The following is a 22,415-nucleotide window of genomic DNA, read 5'->3' on the forward strand; positions in this document are numbered from 1 at the left end:
GTGTTTGTGTTCTGTGAATGAGAAAATCCAGGCTAAGTTATTTCATTGTTGTATTTGTATTGCACTTTAAATACAACGATTAACTATATAGCTCTAAAAATCTACAAAACTCTAAGAGGGAAGCCTGGATAAAACAGCAGAGACCAAGAAGAACTGTTGATACTTGCATTAAAAGTAGTTAGAAGGGAAGCTAGGTTTGCCATCAGATTAATTAGCAATTTTTATTCAAGTGGCAAATACTGTATGTCTAAGTTCCTACATTTAATGAAATGCTGACGTGCATTAACAGGAAGTGTGTGCTATTTTGTTAATAAAAAATCCAATTTCAGAATATTTTTTTGAATTTTTATCAAAGCCCTGCACAAGCAGGAAATACTGGTAAGAATTCAAGCATAATGAAGATAACTACTGTAATTTTGAGGAGGTTCTATGAATAGTAATTTTGACACTTGATACATAGCAAAAGATTCCCTGTCAGGAGTCATGATCTATCAAAAGCATTTAATTTTCTTGCCAATTTTTAACCCAATTTCCGTAAAGAGATTAAGTTACTGAAATACTCAAGGTTGCAGCAGTATATTATATACTTCTACAAAGTAGAGCTGGAAAGAACCTCAAGAACTTGGCTAATCCAGCCATTTGGCCCAGGGCAGAATAAATGCACTTCTTCTTGACACACACATATATATGAACAATTCTATTGCTCTTTCTACTTAGCTCATTACTGGAATTGATGGTTTTTTGGAAAGTTTTTGTCCTTATACCTCATAGGTTGCAATTAACATGTTAGCACTCATCTGGAATGGACACAGAGTGAAGTTCCTCTCTGTATGTATTTTTTTAATGTACTTGTGCATCCTTTCTCTATGGCCTCTTTTGGAGACTCCAGGTTGAATAACTTCAGTAACCTTGATTTACTCTTCAGGGTGGAGTATCCTGTATGTTCCTTTAGTCTCTGTCTCCTCTGGGTGCTCTGCAGCTGGTTAATGAATTTCGTGATTTTTGTGTCCAGACTATATTGCAAAATGTGATCTCAGCAGCACAAGTGAGAGCTTTGCAGTATTTCCTGCTGTGTGCGTAGTTCACAAGGAGCTTTGTATGAGGTTTGCCTTTCTGCCATGGGCACAGCCTTTTACCAGCCACAAATTCCTACCCACACAGCTGCCCATGGCTGCTTCTGTCTCAGTTCTGTGTGTGTGCTGGTGATTTTTCTTAGGGGTAAACTCTGTCATTGTCTCAGCTGCACTACACCCTGTGATGTTTTTAGATCTCAAGGGCACTGGGAGTTGTAAACCAGGCCACTTCCCCTGCCAGGGTGCAGTGTGGACCCTTGGTTCTGTGGGAACACTGACTCATGCTGCTCCCTTCCTAGCTTTTCCTGATGGATCCCTTGGCTCAGTGTGTGCTCTTGATAAGTGCTCTGCAAGCAGTTTTCTAACCAATATTACATCCACCCACTGGAGATTACATCTAGACCTTATTTCTCCAGGTGATTTGTAAGGATGCCATGAGAGCCAGTGGCAAAGCTCTGGTGAAGCCCAGGTTCAGGGCATGATGCTTTTTCATCTATGGGCCTATGGCCCTGGGACAAAGAGAAATTGCATTTAATATGCCAAACTTGCATCATCTTCTTAGTGAAGGCTGATGCAAAAATGGCGTTAAACACTTTGTTTGCTATCTCCCAACACTTTCACCTCTTCATCTGGTTTATCCAATTATATTGCATCTAAAAGTGCAGCAGAACTGTCATGGCAGAACAAATGAGGCACTCTCTGAACTTGTTTAAGGAATGCTGCACTTCAGCAGGCTTGCTGCAATTCTTGAAATGGGGAGAAGGCAGCTGGTGACAGCAGGCAGTAAAGTATTGACAGAAACAGAGCTTCTCCCCTCTGTCAGCATCACACACCCACACTGTTCATCTCTGGGGGCGTGTATTCACTTAGCTGTGAATGCTGGATATCCAACATACCTCTGTCACCTCTTCATCCAAACTCACAAACTGATTCCCTCAGTAGGAAAAGTAGCAGTAAAAGGTAGTGGACATGTCCTGCTCATTTTGACAGTCCCTTTGACTCAGTGGTGTCTCCATGAATTCACTTAGGAGCACCCTGGCACTCAAACAGAATCAGGCTCAGGAATGGTTTAGCCTGGGATGGACCTCAGGGGTCACCTCGTGCCACAGCAGGGATGTCACTCACCAGCTCAGGGCTCAGCTCACGTGTGTGTTGTATGACAGTGCTCTGCAAAGTTTCTTCAAGAAAAAGCCAGTTAAAAGCCATGATTGGAGCTGTTGTGAAACAGCATGATTGAAATATACTGCTGTACTTCAAGGGATCTACAGGGGTCCTGTTCTTTTTCGCCAAATGTTCAGCTGACTGCAGCAGGAGAGCAGGAACAGGCCAGAGGGCTTCTGGTGGAATGAAAGCCTCAGCTCCCAAGACAAAGTAGGGACACAAATCTGTTTTTCCGAGATCTCTGACATTTTCTTATAACTACAGTATATGAAGAGCAGGTTATTTTGTGTTCTTGCATGTAAAAGCTCTGAGAAGCTTTCCATGTGCTCATTTGGGAAGCTGGGGTTTGTTTCCTTGCAGCCTACAAAAGTGCAGAAAAACAGTGTTTTCCTCTTTTCTTCTCTATAGTTACATGACGTTTTGCAGCCTGCAAAGCTGGAAGTGTTAAATAATTTTCAAGGGAGATTCTTTGATTTTACTTGAATGTATTGTGCTGCTTTCTGTTGCCTTTCTTTGCTTCCTGGTCCCTGTAAGTGGTAAGAATGGTGCTGGTGTGGGTCTGGCCTGTCACTTGGTTTTAGGAATCAGGAAACAAAAAACATGTCAGTCTGAGATTTTAGGAGCATAGTCAAAGTTTATGTGAAAGTCAGATTCTTGGAGAGCAGCCCGAGACAAAGGTAGCAGAAAGCCAGTTCTTAGGGTTGGGATGTCATTGGCCAGCAGTGTACCAGGGAGAGAAGAATCAAAATCATCACCACTTAGTTACCCCCCCATGTGTCCTCACATGGCCTTAAAAGTTCAGTTTCATTGGTGGAGAACCGACTGAAACATGGAAAGGTATGAAAGGAAACACCAGAACTGAAACATGGAAAGGTAATGAAAGGAAACACCAGAACTGAGTGAAACATGGAAAGGTATGAAAGGAAACACCAGAACTGACTGAAACATGGAAAGGTATGAAAGGAAACACCAGAACTGAGTGAAACATGGAAAGGTATGAAAGGAAACACCAGAACTGAAACATGCACACTTAAAATTACCCCATGTGTAACATGGAAAGTTCGATGGGAAACCGACTGAAACATGGAAAGGTATGAAAGGAAACACCAGAACTGAGTGAAACATGGAAAGGTATGAAAGGAAACACCAGAACTGAAACATGGAAAGGTATGAAAGGAAACACCAGAACTGAGTGAAACATGGAAAGGTATGAAAGGAAACACCAGAACTGACTGAAACATGGAAAGGTATGAAAGGAAACACCAGAACTGAAACATGGAAAGGTATGAAAGGAAACACCAGTCTCACAGGGTCAGTCAGGTGGCAAATGTGGCAACTCCAATGATGCAAACTGCAGTGTTGGAGACTCAAGCTACCAGGGAGAAACAGCCTTCAGAAAAGTTAAGTCAGGGAAATTTAAGAAAAAAATCCTTACTTTTTTAATAATAGAAGGAAGGAAATATCACAGATATAACTTCTCCTCTCACCTAGTCCTAAATCTGTTACCTGCTACTGTAATAATAGCATTTTGTCTTAGAAGTAGTGAAAAAATAATTTTTTCTTGCTTGACAGAATGAACCTGCACTCATGTAATAGTCATTCAATTTAGATCTTTATTTCACAATTACTGTTGTATTATTTTGATACAAAGTTAAATCTATGCTTAAAAGGCTCTGTATACACTTGCTTTTTTATTGGTCATGATTTTAAACCAGTATGAGGGAAAGGAGAGACAAGACAAGGTCAGAATTATAATTTCCTTTGCCCTGTGTTCCAGTGGATAATGTCTCTTCCACCTGAAGCTCATTATTGTTGGCAGATAGCAGGATGCTGTATGTCACAGTTCCCTCATTAAAATGCCATCTTTCTTGTGGTTTTGAGATCCAGGCCTGTGATCTTGAACTCAAAACAGTGTTGAAGCTGTAGGCTAGGAAATACCACAGACATCCACCCATCAGCAAACATGTATGAGATCATAAAAGTTCTCTTCTCTCTCTAGGGCATTTTGGGGTTTTTTAACAACATGGGAGAAATAGCCTCCAAATAGTTGTACTTTCTAGTTCTGTGGCTGCAGGGTAATTCTGACCACTGTCAGATGGTTCCTTCCACCCTTAACCATTCTGTGATTCTGTGTGTGACTGCAATTACAGGTACATGCTGGGAAACCTGTAATTTTCAGTAATTTGTCTAAGTGAGAAGGCTAACCCTGTGACAGTGCTTCTAGCATAAATAAAATCTCTGAAAACACATGGCTTGAAAAACATACACATCATGTATGGAACTGATTGCCCATTTTATTAATTAGAAGCAATTCAGCTGTGGCCTTAACTTTCCATTTTACTGGTGGTAGACAATGTTTTCTAAACAAGAATAAGTCACAAAATATTTATTGTGTAATTATGGAGTAATGACAGTGTGTTAATAGTTGCTGTGTGCCGTTGTGGGTTCCTGGCAGCCTGAAGGGAAGGTGTGAGATGAGCAGCATGGCAGCAGAGCCATCAGGACCAGCGTGGCTCCTCTCTCTGGGGTGGGAGGATGATGAAGGGCCAGGATCTTCATGTGGCTGTGTAATGTCCCAGCCCCTGGCTGCTCCCTGGCCTGGTTCTGGCACAGGAGGGGAGTCTGACCTGTGCTGCAGCAGGCTGGTCATCTTGCTCGTGGAGAGCGTTAAACAAAAACATTTCTCTGACCGTGCTACATTTGTAGGGGCTTTTGGTAATCTTATGCACATCCTGATTTCTGTCTCCTGTTTGCCTTCTGCAAAGGCAGAAGATGCATATTTGAACAATAAATATTTTTTAGTTCCTAGAATGATAATATAGAACCTTCTCAGAAGAGAGAAGATGCATACCTGAGTGTTTCAGGACAATTAACCCTTTTCATTGACTATTTGGTACCTGAATAAATACTGCATTTTGTAACTTTTATGTGTATCATACCTAAAACTGCTCCTTAGCCATAGGAAACAGGAAAATTTTTCAGTCATATTTCATCAAGACTGTTTGGAAGAATTTAATAATCTCTCTCTTGCTGTTAAAATGAATGATTTCAGGAACATCACTTCCCCTATTACACTGAGGTTATTTATTTGGCCCCACCCAGTGAGAGCATACAAATTCTGAAATTTAGAAGTGCTCAAACTCAAGCAGTTGGCTCAGGCCATAGTGTGTTTAAACTGTGTATTTATTAACGTGCAGTGGTTTTGTTTAAAAATTCAAATACTCTGACATAGATGTTTTACAAATCAAATGATTCTGTTTTAGGCCAAGATGACTCAATTGCCAGAAGCTGAAAAAGAAAAGATAGCTGAGCAAGTGGCTGACTTCAAAAAAGTCAAGAGTAAGCTTGATGCAGAGATTGAAATCTGGGATGATACCAGCAATGACATAATTGTTCTCGCCAAGAGGATGTGTGTGATTATGATGGAGATGACTGACTTCACAAGGTAATTACATTAAAAAAAGGTTCTTGGATATTTAGAAATGCTGGAGGCCATTGTCACACTGTTAAAGCAGCAAATACAGAGTTTAATGTCAGCTCACAGCATCTCTGCAAAGCTGAGTCACTCAGCTAATACAACACATCAGGTAGGAGCACTGAAGTATTGGGGGATTTGATGTTTTGAACTATGCTTACCTCTAATTTTTTGCATTTCTCCTCTCTTATTAATTTGTTGGTAGGGTTTTTGCACATGTTTTAGCACTTTTATTTCTGCTCTCAGTGAAAGGGAAAAAGTAACAAAATAATCTTGATTTTAAGCTGTAGATTTCTCATCTGTTGTTCTGTCTACTTGTATCAGAGCATGCTGTCAAGCATGAAACACTCTGTACAGAGCCCATGTGTGACAGAACACATTCAGACTCATACATATTTTATATCCCATTATTGCTGTTGCTTTCATGAGAACTCTTGTGCTGCTAGATGTAGTTTAAAAAATGAAGAGTACCAGAGCAGATAGCTCTCAAAGCTAGTATTTCTTTCTGCTGCCATTGTGTGTTTGATGATGGCCTTACAACAGGAAACAAGTTTAAGTGCAGGAGCTTTTTCTGCCTTGCTCTGAATTAAATGATGTGTAAATCTCATCCAATTGATGATAACAAAGGAAGATACTGCTGGTGGTGTCTGTACTTCTTTTCCCCCCCTGGTCTAGCTGGCAGTAAAATAGTTGCTGACAAGTGAAGCTGTTACACACAGCCACTCTTGCAGGACACTTACTGCCTCCTGAAATCAGTCCTTTAGTGCAAGAGACAAAGAACATTCTCTCTGTGTCTTGGTGGGTGTCAGGGAACAGGGCTGCATCGAGCTGAACCAGCTGGGACAGAGCTGGGCTCTGCTGCAGGCTCTTTCTGGGGAAGGCAGCTGTTGCATTTTATCAGACTGGCTCTTTCAAATCCACTGCAAGTGGGAGGGGGGTAAAGACCTGCATGGAGAAGTCTGCAATCCATTATAAAATTGCTTTTAAATATCTCCTTCAGTAAGAAGTTCTGTTTCTTCTTTAATTATGCCAGATGAAGTCTGGCAAAAGGAAGATTTGTATCTGTCTGAGTAATAGGCAAACTCTTGTGGCTCTTCCTCTTCTTGTGGCTTATCAGAGGTAGCAGTTGTATGTGCTGAGAAGCACAGCTGGCTCTTCATTTCCTGCTCTGTGGGAATCTGGGAACAGATCATAGAGTTGTTTAGGTTGGAAAAGATCCTTAAGGTCATTGGGTCCATCCATTTACCCAGCACCACCATGTCCCAAAGTGCCACATCCTTAGGTTTTTGAACTCTTCCAAGGATGGTGATGGTGATTCCACCACTTCCCTGGACAGCCTCTTTCAGTGCTGGACTACCTTTTCAGTGGAGAAATTTTCCTTAATACCTAACACAAACCTCTCCTTGGTGCAACTTGAAGCCATTCCTCATCCTGTCCCTTGTCCCCTGGGAGCAGAGCCCTATCCCCCCTGGCTGTACCCTCCTGTCAGGAGTTGTGCAGAGCCAGAAAATCCCCCTGAGCCTCCTTTTCCCCAGGCTGAGCCTCCCCCAGCTCCCTGAGCTGCTCCAGAACCTTCCCCAGCTCCTCTGCCCTTCTCTGGAACCCAGGGCATGAATACTGCAGAAGGCACGGCAAGCACCAGCTCACCTTAGGGTCTGAGCTCACCACTCTGTAACTCCCAAGTTCTTGAACATGGAAGAAATAAAAGATCCTGACGTTTTGTATTTGTTACATCAGAATCTACTCAGACAAATAGTAAATTTGTGTATTTGAGTCACTCATTACATAAGCTGATTGCTGCTGTTCTTCATATGGTATTACCTTGCATTCATTGTTATTTAATCTCAGTGAGTGGATTTCAAAGTTTTGGGTTTTTTGCTCTGTCTTCTGTATAAGTAAATAGCAAGAAATGGCCTGACCTGCTGTAACAGTTTTCATAATTCTCTCCTGATTGGCTAAAAATGTACAAGAAAATCCCAGGGTTGCATTTGTTTGTTCTATTTTTCCCTAAGCTTTATGTTTAAATGGAGCAGGATCCTTGTTTTCCATTGCCAAAGCAGACCTACAATTAAAAAGATATTTGCCAATAAACATGCCTAAGTCCCTTTTGCTCATATAAGGGAATGTATCTAATTCAAGCAGTGCTTTGGATCACAACACTGGAACTTGTAAGTCCTGTTGAAAAAGAAGGAAGGAAGTTTAAGCATAAAGGGAGCTCTGCTATCAAGCTTTGAGAATAGATTTGCTGTTTGAGCCCTGTGCACCAGAGGAAGTTCCTTCAAACAGAGAACTGCAGGATGTGTCTGCAGGATTTTCCCAGCACTTTGATGATAGGAAAGTTCCAACCAGGGCTCAGGTAAGACTGGGACCCCAGGCAGAGCTGGCTGCTGTGTCAGAGGTGATTCTGTGGATGCTCCGCAGAGACACCAGTGCTGGTGACTGGCCTGGCTGGGATGTTCCACAGCCTGCCCTGACAGCAGGCAGCCCGTGGATTCAGGATTCACAGTGCCTTTTGAAGGCTCTGGAACTATCCCTGTCACTTTTCTGTGGTGTAAAGGCTAAATGAGAATCACTGGGCTTTTTACCCCTTACCCCTTCTGTGGATTGTTCGATTCCAAATGGACACTTTCTTTAAACAAAAGAGTGCAGCTCTCAGCAAACTGTTCAGAAAGCATCTCATATTTGTTCTTGCTACTTGACATTTGTTTCTAAAATGGCATCAGTATTGGAGTTAATATGAGAACTATAGTGAAAATAGCAAAACAAATTAACAAGACAAGAAAAAAGTAGATCTAGCAAAGTCATCCTCCAAAAGCTGTCTCCCTTTATCCTTGTAGTAAGACTAAATGTAATTCTCTAGTACTTCAAGGATTGCAGCTTGCCTAAACTTTTCTCTCTGTAGTACTCCTGGTTACCACCAAGTGCAGCTGCCTTGTTGGGCAGGGCTCCTCACCTGGTAATAGCCACAGTCCTAATTCACAGCCTTAATTCATCTGGGCTTCTAGTCTCTGCTTGGGAGAGCAAATTGAGATGGCAGTTCTGTACTTACTGCACTCAAAGAGACACACAGATGGCAGAGGACAGAAAAGGGTTCTGTTCCTAGTCAAGTTCCTCACCATAACTCACTGTTTGATTTACTTTTCCTGCTGCCCCTTCCCACTTCAGAGTTACCTGTGATCCTCCTACTTCCCATCCAGCAGCCAGATGCTTTTGAAATTCTGTGGAGCTTTTTCATTGCATCCTGAACTCTGCTGCCTTCCTTGCCTTTTTCTGGCCCTCCTAGCCCTCAGATTTGTATCAGCTCCATCCAGCTCCTCTCCCCCACGTGGAAGTCCCATATCCCAGCTCTCCTGCTCAGTCTCATTCCCATCACTAACCTGGTCTGACAGTGCCACAAAAGGCAATGGTACATTTATCACTGCAGTCACAGTTCAGTTTGAGATACATGTAGGAACTGCCCTTGTCCCTTCCCTCCCTGCTCCTCTCGGGGCATTCACTGCTCAGCACTGTTTCATTAAGCATCTGGGGTGCTTTTGAGAGTCCGTAGCTGCTCAGTGTTTGCATCATGAGCCATAGATGAGAACAAACAACTTCCACTTTAAATGATTTCATCAAAAATCACTTAAAGATTGAAGGTTGTAAATGTTTTGCTAACAGAGGTGCTGGGAAAAGGAGCAGCAGAACTGCATTAGCTGCAGTGCTGCCAGGGCAGTGCTCAGGATCCTGGCTGTCCTGCCAGGGCTGTGTGCAGTGGCCTCGGGCTGGGGTTGCTCCCAAATAAACACGGGCTCAGCTTTGTGATGGATCCCTGAGGGTGTCAATTTAAACTGTGTGGCACAATCAGCTGATACTGCTCCTTCTGCCTCAATGCCACAGAGCTTCTAATATTTACACAAACAAGTCAGGATTCTGAAGGCAGAAATCCAGTATCTGTGTCTTCCTGTCCGTCCCAAAAACTGAGTCTGAATTTCCTTTACACTACTACTGTGTTTTTATTAATGATACTTGCATAGAATGTGATATTTTATATGATACTTTTGTGGATGCTTCTGCCACTTTTATAGTAGAAATCATTTCAGCTGATTATTAAATATGTACATCAGCAAGTATTTAATCTGATTTGGCAGTTGCTACTCAATATAGTTCTAATAGTTAGTGCTAAATATTCATCCTTCAATAATTATATTTCTAAAAAAAAATTATAAAATCCAAATATATGACTTATTTTATACAACCCTTATTCCAAAGGGAAAATCACCTGGTAGATCAGTCTTAGAAGCAAAAGAGAAACATTTAAAGAAATAAAAATAATTTAACAGTTTGGCTCCATGACAATGTTACTCCAAGTATTTATATATATCCAATTTGCCTGCAAGCTAAGTGGATTAATTTTTCCTGTAGTAGACACAATTACCATCAATATTAGCATTATTAAACAAACACAGTAGCTCATGAATGCACAGTGTGATTTAGATCCTCCTGCTAGGGATTAAACAGTTAGAATTCCCTCAGTGCACAGGTTCTGGTGGTGGCAGTGTGCAGCTGCAGAGGGTGTTGGAGCAGAGGCACTCCCTTCACATGGCTGCTCTTTGCAGGTTAACAAAGCATGGAGAGTACTTGTAAACCAATACAGTGAGCAGCTCATGGCCAAAATAATGAGCACAACATTTCTTCCTTTCCTCTGCAGCATTTCTGTGGCCAAGTACAGCTGACTCATGCACAGCTGCAGTCAGGAAACAGGTTTTGCTGTTACTCATAACTGGAGTAGAAATACTAAAGGGAAAGGATAAACTGGAGCTGCCTGTCAGCCTCAACAGTAGGAAGAGAACAGGTACATACAGAGCCTGCAGCAGCTTTGTTTTTGCAGCCTTCTGTTCTTTCTGTGCCACCTGTTGTTCCTTAACCACCACCGTTTTAGGCACCTCTGTTCTCTGCCTGCGCTGTCAGAGCCAAACCACACATTTTCCTCTTCTCTGAGAGCTGCTGCTGACTGCAGGCAGCACCTGACACTCAGAATGCTCTGGCACAGGCAGGAGACACTCCCAAGTCCCTGAAATTGTTCTTGGAATTTCTGGGAAGATAAAAGCTCTTTAGCAAAAGTCAGGACAGAAAGATGTTCTGTTATTATTTCTGCCCTCTGTCAGTGGGATAATTATGTCCTGGATATCTTTCTATACGACAAGCATGTGTAATTACTTCATAGTTTATCTATTGCTTCTTTCCTTGGAAGGGTGAGGCATTCACAGTTTGTTCTTTCATTTAAAAACTGTTTTTAAAAAAGGTACTTTATTCGTGCAACTTCCATTTCCTTGGAACAGAAATGAAAATGAACATAACACTGTCTTTTTATTGAGCTTAACAGTTGCAGTCAGTCCGTTGAAAGAAAGGTGACAAAAAATTCTTTTTGCTTGACATTTGACCTTTCTACATTTCAACTTTTTATATTGCCAATGCTTGTAAACCATTTTTAAAAAATTCTTACTTTCCTGCAAGAAAACCAGATTGTGATAAAAGTAGCAGGGCTCAGAAACTGAACCTTTTTTATGAATGGCACTTTTTTCATATGGACATGAAAGTGAATTTAAGATAATGTTTTAATTGATTTTAAACAAACAGTCATTTGCAGCTAGAACAGGAAATTACTCCTAAATTTCATGTATACAGGTAGAAATCAAGACACATTCTCACAAAGAGAATTCTCCCAGTCATCTGGTTAAAAGTCTTGTGTAAAACTCTTCAGCTTAAAAATTCTGGTGATGATTTACTTGTGTGATGTGTTTAGTTGACTTGCTGCTGGACTGTGTGAAGCCACTTCTGAATCATTTCTTGCTTGCTGTAGGATGCCTTGTAGTCATGGAAGCTGTGAAGATTAATTCCTCTGATTAGAGCAATTACATGCTCCACATCCTAAAGGAATTTTATAAATTGAAGTCCAAAAAATGTTCTCCATTTAAATAGTAAGGCTTAGTTGTGCTGTTTGTGTAGAAGTCCTTAGTTAGTGCTGATGTGTGTCGTCCCTCATGTGTGGATAAGCACAGGGCAAAGCAATACCGACACAGCCTCCCTGTCCCTGTGTCCAAACGTGACTGGGATTTACTTGAACACAGGGGATCCTCAGAACAACCAGAGGGAACAGCTGGTGCTTGTTTTTTATTTTTCCTGTAGTCCTGTGTAAGATTTTAGTGAATTCCTTGCATTCTTAGCAATATTACAATTAGTGTAAGAGTTATTTCAGAGTATCTAGTACTACAACCCTTAGCATAAAAGTTGAGGGGAAAAAAAGAGAAGAGATTGTTTGTTGGTTGGGCAGAGAGGATCATGAGGACCTATTGTCCATGCCTCATATGTATAGTCAACAAATTAATAAAATGGAGACATACTCAAATATAGCAAAGTCACAAATAAGGCAGACAAACAGATCTATGTCGCTTCTGGCAGAAGTCTCTCCAGGGCCAGAAGCAAATCGACTACAAATCACAGTGTACATTACAGCAAATGCAGCCCTATTTTAGTGACAAGCTGTAAGTCTTGTGCTGGAAAGAGCCATCTTCTGCCTTTCATCTTTAGGGTCTGCTACAGTCAGAGGACAAAGGGATTTCAGAGCTCTCAGGGATGAGCTCCTGTCAGCAAAGGCATCAGGAGTGTAAAGAGGAGTTCAGTAATTGCACAGCTTCCAGGGCAGATTTCCGTGGATCTGGGCGGGCTGTGGTGGGACATGTCCTTTGGGTCCAGCACAGCAGCTCCGAGCCGTGCCCGTGTGAGCGGCACCGGGCCCGAGCCGGGGGTGCCCTGCAGCAGTGCCGGGGCGCTCAGCACTTCGCACGGCGGGCACAGCTCGCTAACCCCCCAGCAGGGGCAGCGGGAACCTTGGAGCTCTGGGTTCTGCAGGGCAGCCACACTGCTGGGGCTGCTGCACTGCCATCATCAGCCCCCTCCTCCTTGTCCCGGGGCAGCAGGAGCGAGGTGCCGAGACCGTGAGGGCGTAGCCGGCTGCCCCCTGAGGGAGGGGCGGGGGCGGTCCCTGTGCGGACGAGGCGGGCGCTGAGAACCGCACCGGGGTGTGGGAGCAGCCCAGGCTGCTGGGAACCCCTGCCTGTCCCAGCCCGGAGGAGCAGGGAACAGCTCCATGGTCCCTTGAGGGGAGCAGAGCTGGGCTGGGGCATGTCCCCGAGCCTGCCCGGGGGAGGAGCTGCTGGCAAGGCAGGGTCAGCCCCAGGCGGAGGGCAGGGCTGGGGGCAGCTGTAGCTGTGAGCCAGGGCTGGGCTGGGCTGCTGGGCAGAGCTTAACTGGGGCTCTGGGCTGTGCGAGGTGTCCGGAGAGCCTGGGCTGCAGCGCTGAGGGCTGGGCTGTGAAGCGCTGAGGGCTCTGGGCCGTGCAGCGCTGATGGATCTGGGCCGTGCAGCGCTGAGGGCTCTGGGCTGTGCAGCGCTGAGGGCTCTGGGCTGTGCAGCGCTGAGGGCTCTGGGCTGTGCAGCGCTGATGGATCTGGGTTCTGCAGCGCTGAGGGCTCTGGGCTGGGCAGAGCTGAGGGCTCTGGGTTCTGCAGCGCTGAGGGCTCTGGGCTGTGCAGCCCTGAGGGCTCTGGGCTGTGCAGCGCTGAGGGCTCCGGGCTGGGCAGAGCTGAGGGCTCCGGGCTGTGCAGCCCTCAGGGCTCTGGGCTGTGCAGAGCTGAGGGCTCCGGGCTGTGCAGCGCTGAGGGCTCTGGGCTGTGCAGCGCTGAGGGCTCCGGGCTGTGCAGCGCTGAGGGCTCTGGGCTGTGCAGCCCTGAGGGCTCTGGGCTGTGCAGAGCTGAGGGCTCTGGGCTGTGCAGAGCTGAGGGCTCCGGGCTGTGCAGCCCTCAGGGCTCTGGGCTGGGCAGAGCTGAGGGCTCCGGGCTGTGCAGCCCTCAGGGCTCTGGGCTGTGCAGCCCTGAGGGCTCTGGGCTGTGCAGCGCTGAGGGCTCTGGGCTGGGCAGAGCTGAGGGCTCCGGGCTGTGCGGTGCTGAGGGCTCCGGGCTGTGCAGAGCTGAGGGCTCTGGGCTGGGCAGCGCTGAGGGCTCCGGGCTGTGCAGTGCTGAGGGCTCCGGGCTGTGCAGAGCTGAGGGCTCTGGGCTGTGCAGCGCTGAGGGCTCCGGGCTGGGCAGAGCTGAGGGCTCCGGGCCGTGCAGGGCTGAGGGCTCTGGGCCGGGCAGCCCTGAGGGCTCTGCGCTGTGCAGGGCTGAGGGCTCTGGGCTGTGCTGCCCTGAGGGTCACCAATGCCCTGGGGCTGTGGCACCGAGCACAGCAGGGCTGGAAGTCGCGATCCCCTGGGGTAGTTGGGTATGAGGTGGTGATCGGTGATGAGCTGGCATTCTGTCCTCAGGACAGTGTTCAGGGAACTCATAACAATGACAGTTTTGTAGCACTCTCCAAAGGCAGGGCTTGGAACCTGCCTTTGATCTTCAGTGTCTTGTGCAAGTCTTGTTTTTATGTTTATTTTGCTCAAGCTGTTGTTGGGTGAGAGCCCTCAGCAATGTCTCCTAGGAAAATAAAGAAGCAGTCATTAAAAAAGCAAAACACCTCTCCCAGCTTTTTACCCTTTAAAATATAGGCCTATTTTTATGGGATTTATTTGCTATATTTTGTATATGCTATATATTTTTGGCTATAACACCATATGTTCAGGTTCCTCCTGAATTAATTAGCAGAAGTTAGAAGCTTAAACCTTTGGAGGGCTTCCAAGAAATAAGACTGGAAACTTTTGCAGTTATCAGCTCCTTCATTGGAAGGGTAGGCACAGCAGTGAATTAATTACAAACCAGAAATTTGACATAAAATATTAGTTATTTTTTTTTCCCCTGTGAGTTTAATGGAAGTTTTGCTTACAGGAGATCAGTCATGTGTCTGCTGTCGTTGTGTAGGTGAGGTGAGGGCACAGCATACCCTGAAAACCAGGTGGATGTGGTACCCAGCTGTACCCAAATCAGCTGCAGGCTCCCCAGATTGTGGGTCTGGCTTTGGTTGTTTAGGATGCCAGCAGTACATTCTAGGCTGGGGAGAAGAAGTATAGCTAGAATTTTCTCTACTGAAGTTTATTACTTCAGTCGTTCTGAAATCATTATTTTATTATTGCTTTCCCCTCCTCCCTAGACTGAGAACTGCAGCACTTGCTGTAGTCACCCTTTTCTGTGCAGATGAAGGGATGGTTATTTCAGAGAGCTAAGGCTTTTGTTTTTCCAGAGTCACTTCTCTTGCATTAGTTCTCATCCCTCTCTTCACCCTCCTGAATGTCTGACTTGCTTCTCTCTGAGTGATCAACCCACAGGAAATCATTTCCACAGAGAGAGAACCTTTGGTTTCTTTATGGCCAAGAGTCAGGCCATGGAGTTGCCATCAAATAAAATATAACTGTTCCCAGAAGCTGCAGGGTTGCAAACACTCTTACTGTATTTCCTATATAATTGATTTTATTTAGTAATATTTTAGTTTAGTTTTCTTCCTGGAGTACACATACTTCTGAGAAAAACTATGCACAAATGCTCACCTTGGGAGCACAGTGAACAACAGAAACAGTGCTGAACTGCTGTTTTCTGCTGAAATTATGACTGGAGTCTGTTCCAAACTTTTTTAATTAAACCAGGACCTTTCACGGTTTGCATAGCCTGCCAATGGTTTTCACACTTCCTTCTTCCAAGGCTATATAGAACGTTTTTCAATTCAGTGCCTTTGGCAGCTGCTGTTTTGCTGCTTTTGGGAATGAAAACTCTGTCCTTAAGGGGGCACTGGCAGTGTCATTCAGCACCTCACACTGGGCTGGCTGCTCATAAAGGTTAGCAAATAGTTTTGCTCCATAGTCATAGTTCTGCTACAGACCACTGAGATCATCCCTACACAGGCACCTCTACTGCTGCCTTAAAAGAAGCAGCTGGCACTGTTATTGAGGTTCTTTAGGCTGATGGAAAGGCCACAGGTCCTCAGTACACCAAGGAGGAAAATAAATAAAATAAAACCAGACCTGTGAAGGAGGAGGGGAGAGGTGTCACCGACATCTTTTCATAAAAATCCTTTCTTTAGGATTTTTCCTCTTCTGGGAAGCTGAGGCCCCAGAGAAAGAATGTAAACAATGGTTCTCTGCTGCTATGGAATGCAGCAGGTGCAGCTGTGATTGGTCTTCTGTGAGTGTTTGGGTTTACTGACCACTCACAGGAGAGTTGTCCTTGTTTTCTGCTTGGACTCTCTATTCCTTTTAGTATAGTCTCAATGTATTATATATCATAAATTTATAAATCCAGCCTTCTGATGATGAAGCCAAGATTCTCGTCTATCTCTCTCATCCTGAGGAACCCTTGCAAAGCCATGCAACAGGAGAGGTGTTGTGAGCATACTTCTTCCTCTAGCCTGCCCCAGGGATGAGTGTTCTTGTGGAGAAAGTGTGCTTCTGATCTGTGCATTGTCAGAGAAGGAGGAAACAGAAATGTAGTTCCTGCTTTTCAACATTCTGATCAGCTTCCCACTCCCACCTGGATGACTTGATCACTAGTTCTGTTGCTGTACTGACAGTCTGTCTGTCCCTGGAGCTGAAGGCAAGCTGTGGAAGCTAGGTGTAAAATTAAGAGAAGACTCGGCCGTTTACACTAACAGCTTTGACTTACTTTTAGCATTAAGCAGTGGTTTATTTTCAATTTTGTTCATTGGTTTAAACATCTTTTTCCTGTTGGCCGAATCATCTATGCAGAGCAGCATATTCTGTGGGTAATGGCTGAGAAGCCTCTTTGGTGTGTATGGGCCTGTGGTAATTGCTAGACATATGGTAATGCTCTGCTCTTAAGTAACTTTTTTTGCTGAGTAGTTATAAACAGATCATAGATCCCAGTTAATTTAGTGCTTCAAGGTTTCTGTACTGGAATATGCATGATTCTGTTTCTCTCTCTGGAATGTCTTCATTACTGCTGCTGCTCTGTTGACGCTGCTTTTCAAGTGGGCCAGTCAGAGGTAGCAGATGAGGATAACATGAATATTCCAGAAGTGATTTCCTTAAAGGGCTCTCAGTGCCTGTACAGGAAGGCAGGAGCTGCACACACCAGATGCTGGACATCTGTTAGCAGGAACTGTGAGAGCTCAGTGCTGTGCTACACCGAGGGGTTGGCATGGTGTGGGAAGCACAGGAAAGGCAGGAAGGAGCTGCTGCCAAGGGATTACTGCTGCTGGAAGCTGGAAGGGGCATTGCAAGCATCCAGTCACTATTGCCTTTCATTTTGCGTGGATGCCTGAAACATGTTGTTTGCATTTCCAAGTATTCAGGGCTATGCATGGGCAGGTCCTGTCCACATTAATTGTTGCACTCTACCCATGTCAGGAATGTTCTGTTTCCCACACAGGGTTGCAGCTTTCCTCTGCACCAGCCAAAACCTTCCTTTTGGAACCAGCAGTTCAGTCTGGATTAATAAGAGTCAATGAGTTACTTCTCCTTCATTCCCTATATCTTTTTAAACTAGCTGTGGGATTTTTTTCACTTTTTTCCTCAAAGGGCACTTCCAGACCTGTCCATCAGATTCTCTGCAAAAGCAGTTGTTGTCCACAGTGGAGCAGGCTGAGCCCCAGGATGGCAAGGCTCTCTGGTGGCATGTGGCTGGTGTTTGAGCAGCAGCCCATTGTTGGGTTGGGAATGCACATCCCACATTCCCAAGGGACAAGCACTCAGGTGAGGTCTCCCCCAGCTTCTGACAGTAGGCAAACCAAACAGAAGGAGGGTGGGAGGAGGAATGATCATGGGGATGTTGCAGAGGGAAGTCCTCACTAAGTTACTCAGGACCATTCTTCACATCTTTGCTGTCTCAGCAGCAGAAACCCTCAGGATTTTGTCATGATCTCAGTGAACAAGCAGCTGTTGTACTGCATTCCTTGCCAAGGCAATAACTTATTCCAGAAGTTCTCTTCAACTTTAAATCCTGTAGGCTTGAGGAAACAAGCTGCCACTATAATTTTAGGCCTTAGAAAAAAAGTGTGGTTTAATACTGATGGAAAAATCAGATGAAGTGGTGTTTTTGTTCAAGACTGCCACATTATTTTTGGGCATGTTTTATTCAACTTGAATGCTCCCTTCTCCCTTTCCATCCTAGGAAATTTTGCCTTCCTTAATACAAGAAAAAATGTTTTATTCACTGAAGAGCCTTTGCCAAACATGTTTTCAAATGCTTTGTCTTGACACAGCAAAGTGGCAGTGACACAGATGCTGATGCCAAGTAGCTTGCCTGGCTGAACTGTGTCAGTTGTGTTAAAATAATCTTCTGCAGAAACCGTGTATCCCTTCAGAAAAGTCTCCTGCCTTCTTTGTTGACCTCAAAGTACCTAATTAGTGTAATCAAGAATGGCCTCTCTTGCTGAGTTGCACCAGGCAGTCCTAAACAGTAAGGAATGATGTCTGTAAGCCCTAAATTGTGGCTGCAGTGGGCAGTCTCTCAGCCAGGCCTTTCAGCAGGGGAGTTCTTGCATCACTGTGGGGAAGGAAATCCCTTCCCCACCCCAGTGTTCTGCAGCAGGAATGATGGATGCTCTCTAATTGCCAGTCTGTAGCAAATTCCTTATTCTTAAAATGCTGGAGAGGAAAGCAAAGTGATGTAAGCTTTGAACAGCACTGTAAGAGACAGGACTGCCTGCCAAAGGCTTATTCTAGCAAACAGCACCCATGTTAATTTTTCTGAAGTCTTTGCTCTGTTTTTTTTTTGTTTTGGGATGGTTATTTGGCATCAGTGGTAGATTCTAGCCAGCGCCAATATTCTCCTGCCATATTGCCTCTTACCTCTCACCACTGTGTGGCTGCAAGAGAGCTTCTCCTCACTGCCATTTGGTGAGCAGACAGAAATTAAGACCTTGCATGTTTTAACTGCTCTTTTTTTAGACTCATATAATACATCAATGCTTCTAACTCAGAACATGATTAAAAATCTTTGTCTGTGTATTATTTCTTGTCTTGGCACTGGAGATATGTTATTGTGGGAGAAACTCACCTACCCCCAGCATTTTTTAATTAAGTTTCATGGTTGCTGAGCAAATCCTGAAAATAGGACCCCTGAAGACTTGGAAAAGAGAAAGGAAGTACAAAGAACTGCAGATGTATTATTTCAATTCTCCTGATGTTTATTCAGGTTCTGTGGTATTTTGGAGCCTGACTCATGATATTTGAGTGCTTGGAGCTGACAATACACATTTCATTCACACAGTCTCTATGTAACACTGTGTTTATGTAAGCAGAGCCCCCCATGGAAAGTGGGGGAGATGTGGGAAGATGGGCACACCATAACCCTTTTCCTTTGGTACTGCAGGGTTGTTGGTAACTCCAAGCCAACCATATCAATGAGAATTTGTTTGCCTGCTGTTTTTCCCAAAGTGTGAGCAAGGCACATATCAAATTGATGAAGTACAAAGAAAATGCATTTCAGTCTAAGACTGTTCTGTGTCATTATGCAAAGTAGATATTCTTACTCTGAAAGTAGTTTCCTCTTTGCATTTTACAGCCAGGTACTTTCTCCTCTTTAGTGAACTTGCATTGAAGTAAACTTTATCCATACCTTTGAGAGGGCTTAGAAATGAGAGATTTGGTGAGAGGGTATGTCCACAGTGAGGGTGAGGCATCAGTAGTTAAGTGCTGGCATATTAGAAAAGGATATTAGGATCTTTAATTTAATAAACCATCATTATTTGTACAGTTTGAAAAATCTTAAAACAGTGATGTTCAGATGAAGCCAAACATTTCCATAATTAACTGAATTGTCTAATTGTCTAACTAAACTCACTACAAGTCAGTTAATTCAGGTAAGGACATGGTCTGTAGTACTATGACAAAAAGAGGGGAGATGTTCTAATCCTGAGTCTTCGAAGTTTTGTTTAAGAGGGAGTGTCTCTAAGTCTTTCATACAACATACGTATTACAAACACAACATGTTGTAATTATTGTACCCTATTGTTGAAACCAAACTGCAAGTTAATGGTGCTTTTCACAGGCCATAGCAGTAAAGCAGGATTTTTTGGAAATATTTTGATAATTGGTTCTGCATATATTCAGAAACTTGTGTGATATTTAGAAGATAGATTACTGAGCCATTAGCAGTCTAGCAATATGATCTGATATCCATATTAATAAACATCTGTCCCAGTGGCATAGCAGATGTGCTAGGTGCATATATAACATAAAATGTACATTTTTTATGAGTACTTTGTTCTTTTTTTACTACAAAATGTTTTAATTATATTATAGATCATGCCATTAGTTTCAGTTGGCAACACTGAAAGTGTGTTTAAAAAAAAAAAAAAAGAACAAATGGGGTGAGGACAGTTTTCTGAAAAATTCTAAAATACTACTCTGCTCGTGGAACAAACTAATTTTGAAAGGTGAGTTTTACTATCTTCCACTACCAACTTGGAGCCTACCATTACAGGTTTGGGGCAGCATTTGCTTCTGGTGGTCCTGGTTTGGTTCCTCTCTAGGTTCAGTAGGCTCCATAAATTCCAGTTGCTGCTGAGTTTATAATGAATGGCTCAGCTTCATGACTCCCCCTGGGAAATGTCCCAGTCTGGCAAAAATTGCCATTGTTTGCTGGAGATGAAACTTGAAAACTTGATAAATGCAGCTATCATAGATAAGATACAGTAGTTTAACTACCAGAAACTTCCCTAACTCCAAAAAATTCTTCCATTCCCATGTTATGCATCCTAAACTTCATCCAATTTAAAAAGCATTTTTCGTAGTTACAAAATCTTTTATAATTGTGATTTTTTTTTCTTTGGAAAACACAAGATGGACACTCTGAAAGACAGTTTTGCCATAATGTAATATCCCTTTAACCAAATACATCTTTTTATGTGGCCATAGCCTGGCCTCCCTTCCAGCCTGTGACCCTGCTGCTATCCAGCACTTCTGCCAGTTCTTCTGCCATTTTCTGCTCCATCTTGGAATAAAAGTTTCTTTTTCCCTAAAATGGCTGTTTCTGAGGAGCTGTGGGTAGAGGAGCCTCTCGGATCTCTGCTTTGCTTGGGAAGATACTTTTGTTGTCAGTTCTTGCAGAGGTGACCCCAGTGACTTCATTCTGGCAGTTCAGTCACCTTGATTGGAGGGTAGAATGGTTTGGGCTTTCATGATTAGATATTAAATGCCTGGAGACACGGCCAGTGTGGAGTCTTGAGCCTCAAAAATCCCTCCCTTCCCCCCAAGTAATCCAAACAGCACAACTTTTTGAGCAGTTTTGTGGTTTTTGAGATCTGGATGAGACATTTTTTTTAATAACTGTGGTTGAAGAGATAGCCAAGGGGAATGAAAAAAATTGAGATAAGAAGGGTTCAGAGTTAAAACTGCATTGTTGATCCAGCTCTTAGCTTAGTTGTGTTAAAAGCCCTCTCAGCAGCTGGGTTCACACCCCCAGCACTGTGCCTGTGTCAGGTTTCCCAGAGTTTCCATTTTTCAATGTTTATTTTTGGAGAATCAGTTTACTGTCTTCTTTGTTAGTTGCTGAAAAATCTAAAAATCCTTTATAAGTCAGTTCTTCAATGTCTACATTTTTTTCCCCATGGGTAAGTAAAGTGCACCATTGTGTTTTCTTCTGTGTTTGTGATGGTCTAATTAGGATTCTTTACAACTCTTGTCCAGAAGGTTGTTGGCACCAGGAAACCTCTAGCTTGGACTTTCTGAATTCAGATATTTATGCATCTGCCAAGTAGCTTTTGTTTTTAAATTGCATGGTTATATTTTGTGTTAGTTCATTTTCTACATGCAGAAATGTTCTCACCTGCTTGAGGCTGGGGAAAAGTGCTCTCTGCTCATTTGTACATGCCATTGAACAAGTGAGGTCAGGTCCTACCCCGTGCTCCATCCCTGCCCTGTTCTCAGGGAGAATCTGGTGTTTCAGAGAACAGATTGCTCCATTCGTTGGATTGCACGTGTTGTCCCCTGTGGCCTTTGCCTCTGTGAGATGCAAGGCTGTGTTTGGTGTCAGGTACAAGCAGGCAACGTGTGTACTTGTGATTGTGATATGTGTGGACACCGACAATGGGACAGTTGGGAATTCTAGTAATAACTGAGGAAAATAAAGCATGGAAAAAGGCCTTTGAACCTATCTTTTGTTTGCAGTTAACCCTGGTTGATTTAGGAGCATTGGAATTAAGGTGTTAAAGATGTTGCTTTTTGCTTGCATTTAATCCATAAAAAGGTCTGCAATAATAACCTTTTGAGGTATAATTTTAGAATATTACTTGTATCCGTGAAACTATAGCTTTGGAATATATATAAAGGAAATATGCTTATCTCATGCCTTATTGAAGCAGAGAAAAACAGCTTGAGAAAGGAAGATGAACATCACCCCAAGGGTTTGTGGTTTCAACCAAAGGGAAGCTGGACATCACTGTTATGGGATTTAGAGTCTCTGCAATTAAAAGGTGGGCACACATCTGGGGAGCTGGACCCCTCCAGATGGGATTGGTCTTCCTTCTTTGGGAAACTGGACCGTCACCACCTGGGGATACTCCTTTGAGATACATCCTGAGAAATTAAAATCACTATAGTGTATAGAATTGTGATGCAATAATTTGGAATAAAAATTGCTGATGAGTAAAAGATTGGAAATAGAAACTGCTGAAAAAACCTGATGAGTACCCCTATAAATACCTGTAACCATCAATTATCAGTGTGCAGTTGGAGGGAAAACTTCCCCCACTGTACCCAGCGCTGTATTGCTCATACTTTACCATATTAAATAATAA

At 43.6% G+C, this 22,415-nt stretch overlaps 1 protein-coding gene across 5 annotated transcripts in view; it reads left to right on the forward strand.

The window, feature by feature from the left end:
* Positions 1-22,415, forward strand: part of CTNNA3 (catenin alpha 3) — a 421,206-nt gene that overhangs the window by 366,250 nt on the left and 32,541 nt on the right. For all 5 annotated transcript variants that reach the window (XM_064716469.1, XM_064716471.1, XM_064716472.1 and 2 more), the window contains one exon: positions 5,498-5,679. In XM_064716469.1, coding sequence (XP_064572539.1) covers positions 5,498-5,679 — 182 coding nt within the window. The remainder of the gene's footprint in view (positions 1-5,497; positions 5,680-22,415) is intronic.

The sequence above is a fragment of the Zonotrichia leucophrys genome, chromosome 6, assembly GCF_028769735.1.
Source record: "Zonotrichia leucophrys gambelii isolate GWCS_2022_RI chromosome 6, RI_Zleu_2.0, whole genome shotgun sequence".
In the NCBI taxonomy this organism is placed as follows: domain Eukaryota; kingdom Metazoa; phylum Chordata; class Aves; order Passeriformes; family Passerellidae; genus Zonotrichia; species Zonotrichia leucophrys.